The 4,512-nt window shown below is 68.6% G+C and overlaps 1 protein-coding gene across 1 annotated transcript; it reads left to right on the top strand.

Moving 5' to 3' along the window:
* The first annotated feature begins 690 nt into the window (after positions 1-690).
* GCGR (glucagon receptor) lies at positions 691-4,309 on the top strand. Its single transcript, XM_032429818.1, has 13 exons — positions 691-747; positions 827-924; positions 1,406-1,518; positions 1,599-1,720; positions 1,809-1,915; positions 1,999-2,155; positions 2,244-2,403; positions 2,474-2,534; positions 2,825-2,894; positions 3,190-3,278; positions 3,395-3,533; positions 3,612-3,653; positions 3,968-4,309. Exons 1-13 carry the CDS (start codon positions 691-693, stop codon positions 4,163-4,165), a joined length of 1,413 nt encoding a protein of 470 aa, XP_032285709.1. The 3' UTR covers positions 4,166-4,309.
* Positions 4,310-4,512: the final 203 nt, after the last annotated feature.

Here is a 4,512-nt window from a genome sequence, read left to right on the forward strand (position 1 = left end):
TGCATGGGGCCCAGAGGGTGCACCTAGATACTCCGGTCCTCGGAAGGGGGCCTGTGTGTGACAGGGACCATCCTGAGCATGTGCGTGCACTCCTGGTTCCCTGGGCAAGGCTGGGAGCTGGCCTGGGGCCACCTCGATAACCACGTTGCAGTGATGGATGGCCCTGGCATCCTGTCCCAGCCTGGCAAGCTGCCTTTCCCAGGGGCTAAGAATAGGTGGGAGGACGGCAAGGGCCGAAGGGAGGAGGTGGGTCGCTAGGGAGGCTGCTCCCCCCAGCAGGCAAGATGGTGAGAGCTGCACGCAGGGGTGGGGCTCCGGGGCTGTCAGAGCAGAGAGAGCATGAGCAAGCGAGCCGCAGGCCGTGGGAAACCCAGCACCACCCAGGGAGACGCGAGGCCTCCAGGACCCTCGGCGGCACCTCCCAGCACAGGGCCAGACCCCAGCCCCATCACTGGCAAAGACAGACGACTTCTGGCGTCTTCTCTCCCAGCTCCCACTTCCTCAATAGGATCAGAGGCTCAGAGGGGCGGTCACAGCTGGGCCCAGAGGGGCCTCCTCACTTGGGGGGGGGTCCCTCCACAGACCCTGCTGCTCTGACCGGAAGTCCCCAGAGGAGCGTGCGTGCCCACAGGACCCCTCTGCCCCAGCTGTGTAGCCCCAGCCAGATGTGGCGGGTGGCCGCTCAGAGGCATGCACCCCACCCGGCCACACTGCCCCCAGCTCCTGCTGCTGCTGCTGGCCTGCCAGGTGAGCGCTACGCCCACTCCCCATCCGGCCCGCGGCTGACGTGGCTCTGTCCCACCTGTCCCTTCATCTCTCCCCCCAGCCTTGGGCCCCTTCTGCCCAGGTGATGGACTTCCTGTTCGAGAAGTGGAAGCTCTACGGTGACCAGTGTCTCTACAACCTGAGCCTGCTGCCCCCCCCCCACTGGTGAGCCCCCAGGGGAGGGAGACGGGAGACGGGCCATCCCTGGGAGGACTCGAGCAGGGACAGGGCAGCCCCTTCTGTACCAGCTCTGAGGGTCACTTAGGGGGCAGCAAGAGATGAGAGTAGAAGTAGCTGCCGGGAGGCCGAGAGCCATGTCCGCTCGAGGGAGGGGGCCTGTGCTGGGCAGAGGGAAGGAGGGGCTGTGGGCCACAGAGTTTGTGCTGGACCCTGGAAGGAAGCCAACAGATAGGGGTTCCGCCCCCAGAAAAGGAGGCACTGCAAGGGGGGCACTGAGAGGAGGGGTGAGCCCAGGTGGGTCTGGGGCCCTTTGGAGACGTGAGGTGTGCAAGGGTAGGCGGCTGGTGGGCATCCAGGGAGGTCTGGGGGGCGACGGCATGCTGGGGAGCAGAGGATGAAGCCCAGGGGCTTCTCGGAGCAGCCCAGCCCTGCTGAGGGGCACCTCCCGCCTGCCCTGCCTCACAGAGCTAGTCTGTAATCGAACCTTCGACAAGTACTCCTGTTGGCCGGACACCCCTCCCAACACCACGGCCAACATGTCCTGCCCCTGGTACTTGCCCTGGCACCACAAAGGTAAGCACAGAGGGGAAGCGGGGGGTGGCTGAGGGGGCCCAGGCTGCGGGTCGGGTGCTGACCGGAGCCCGGCCCCCCAGTGCAGCACCGCTTTGTCTTCAAGAAGTGTGGGCCTGATGGGCAGTGGGTGCGCGGGCCCCGCGGGCAGTCGTGGCGCGACGCTTCTCAGTGCCAGATGGACGAGAAGGAGATCGAGGTCCAGGTCAGCCCGCGGCAGGTGCAGCGGGAGCCGGGGGTTGGGGGACGGGGGCAGTGGCAGCCCGGCCCTGACCAGCCACCGCACTTCGTAGAAGAAGGCGGCCAAGATGTACAGCGGCTTCCAGGTGATGTACACAGTGGGGTACTCTCTGTCCCTGGGGGCCCTGCTCCTGGCCCTCGCTATCCTGCTGGGCCTCAGGTATGCCCACCCACCTGTGCCCCCCCCCCCCCCCCCCGCGGCGGGCAGGACGGCAGGCAGGCCCTGACTCCCCGTCCCCGCAGCAAGCTGCACTGCACGCGAAACTACATCCACGTGAACCTGTTCGCGTCCTTCGTGCTCAAGGCCGGCTCCGTGCTGGTCATCGACACGCTGCTCAGGACGCGCTACAGCCAGAAGATCGGGGACGACCTCAGCGTGAGCATCTGGCTGAGTGACGGGGTGAGCACCCACACCTGGCCTGCGGGCCCCCCGGCCCCAGGGCGGCGGGGGGCCGTGCGGCCTGAGCTCATGCTGCGCCCGCGGCCAGGCCGTGGCCGGCTGCCGGGTGGCCGCCGTGTTCATGCAGTACGGCGTCGTGGCCAACTACTGCTGGCTGCTGGTGGAGGGCGTGTACCTGCACGGCCTGCTGGGCCTCGCCGCCTTCCCGGAGAGGAGCTTCTTCGCCCTCTACCTGGGCATCGGCTGGGGTGAGTAGGCTGGCGCGGTGGGGGGCAGGCTGGCTGGGGCCACCGGACCACAGCTGCCCCCTCCCCGCAGGCGCCCCCATGCTCTTTGTCATCCCCTGGGCGGTGGTCAAGTGTCTGTTTGAGAACATCCAGTGAGTATGAGCCGACCGGAGGGTGGACTTGAGGCAGCCAGGGGCTCACCCCTCCTGGGCACAAGGTGCTGGGTTGGGTCTATGGGGAGTAGCCGGACAGCACTGGGGGGGGTGCGGGGGGCACCCTCCAGCCAGAGGTAGTGGTGGGTGGGGAAGCAAGACTGCCCCAGGGTGGGGGTCATTTATGACCATCTTCCTTCCTTTCCCAAGGCACTGATTAGATCCCTAGGATGTCAGGGGGGTGGGAGGCCGGGGGGGCTGGCAGGACGTGAGCAGGCCCCGCCCCGCAGGTGCTGGACCAGCAACGACAACATGGGTTTCTGGTGGATCCTGCGCTTCCCTGTCTTCCTGGCGATCCTGGTGAGGAGATGAGGCACCTGCTGGCCCCACGGAGAGGGGTACTGAGGTTGGCGGGGCCTGCCTGCCAGTCCCCTCCTTCCTTGTTGGCCTGTGGGGCCTGAGGAGACCGATGACATCCTGCCTGGGCAGATGAGGAGGGAGGCCCTGGCACTCAGCCGGGACGCTAGCCAGTGTCCTGGGCCTTGGGCTCGGCTGCCCATCCCTGGCTGGGTGCCCAGCAGCCCCAGGGACATGGGAGCCAGGAGGGTCAAGTGGGGATCTGGGGGTTGCCCTGAGCTGTGCTCTCCACACACAGATCAACTTCTTCATCTTCATCCGTGTCCTTCTCATTCTCATGGCCAAGCTGCAAGCCCGCCAGATGCGCTACACCGACTACAAGTTCCGGTGGGTGCGGGCAGTGCACAGACCCAGAGACCCTGCAGGGGCCAGGGGGGTGGGGGCAGGACACCAGGGCCCCAGTGGGCAGGGTAGACCCTGGCGGCTCAGGCTTCCACCCACAGGCTGGCGAAGTCCACACTGACCCTCATCCCCCTGCTGGGGGTCCACGAAGTGGTGTTCGCCTTCGTGACAGACGAGCATGCCCAAGGGACCCTGCGCTCTGCCAAGCTCTTCTTCGACCTCTTCCTCAGCTCCTTCCAGGTGCCGCCCTGCCCCCTATAGCCACCTGCCCCCCCCCCCCCCCCCCCGGGTGCTGCCCTGACTGCCCCCCCTCTCCAGGGCCTGCTGGTGGCTGTTCTCTACTGTTTCCTCAATAAGGAGGTAGGTGGGGAGGTCCGGTCCAGGCGAGCGGCTGGGCTCCCTGTTCTCACCCATGCGGGGGGTGAGCCCTTCACGCCCACCTGCATTTACCCGCGGCGGTCGCCGTGATGCTCGGTGCTGCCCCCCCCCACCATGGCCAACCTCAGCCGGGTCCTCAGGGAGCACACGGTGAAGGGGGAGCCGGGGCGCCGAACCCCCCGTGTTCCATGCTGGAGCCCGCCTCGCTCTACACCCAGGGCGCCTGGTCGTCCCCGGAGCCTGGGAGGCTGGGGACCCTGGGACTGGCCCGACGCCCCCCCCACCCCCCGCCCCAGGTGCAGTCGGAGCTGCGACGGTGCTGGCATCGCCGGCGCGCGGGGGCCTCACTGCGGGAGCGACGCCACGCCAGCGGCCCCCCCAGCGAGAAGCCGCTCCTGTGCGGGGCCGGCGGCAGCAACGGAGCCGGCCGGGGCCCCCCCGCACACCCCAGCCCGGTCGGCAGCCGCCCCGCGTTGGCCGAGAGCCCCTTCTAAAGCCCGGGGAGCCCCGGGAGCCCGGTTGGGGCCGGACAACCCAGAACCTGACGCCCGCCGGCGGCTGGAGGGGCGCCACGGGGGCTTCCCCGTCCACCTGTCCGCACGGCGCGGTGGTCTGGGGGCGGCGGCTCCGTGCTGCGCCGCGGACGGGGTGCGGGGCGCCCCCGCTCGAGGACACGCGTGTTCTCCGACAATAAAGGGTTTGAGCAGTCCCTGCCCTGCGCGGCCTGGAGAGCTGAGCTGAAGGAGGGGCGCGGGCTGGGGCTCCCCCTTTTACAGATGAATCGGGGCCAGAGCCCCGCACAGGCTCGGACGGCACGCGGCGCCTGGCGGTGCGCCCCCCG

This window comes from Phoca vitulina, unplaced genomic scaffold (genome assembly GCF_004348235.1).
Source record: "Phoca vitulina isolate PV1807 unplaced genomic scaffold, GSC_HSeal_1.0 scaffold41, whole genome shotgun sequence".
NCBI classification, from domain to species: domain Eukaryota; kingdom Metazoa; phylum Chordata; class Mammalia; order Carnivora; family Phocidae; genus Phoca; species Phoca vitulina.

Bases quoted from the DNA above. Each gene is read 5' to 3' on its own strand.
- GCGR (XM_032429818.1), top strand. From the start codon at position 691: ATGCACCCCACCCGGCCACACTGCCCCCAGCTCCTGCTGCTGCTGCTG. The intron at 748-826 runs GTGAGCGCTACG...CTCTCCCCCCAG, and splicing joins TGCTGCTGCTGGCCTGCCAG to CCTTGGGCCCCTTCTGCCCA. The intron at 1,519-1,598 runs GTAAGCACAGAG...CCGGCCCCCCAG, and splicing joins CTTGCCCTGGCACCACAAAG to TGCAGCACCGCTTTGTCTTC.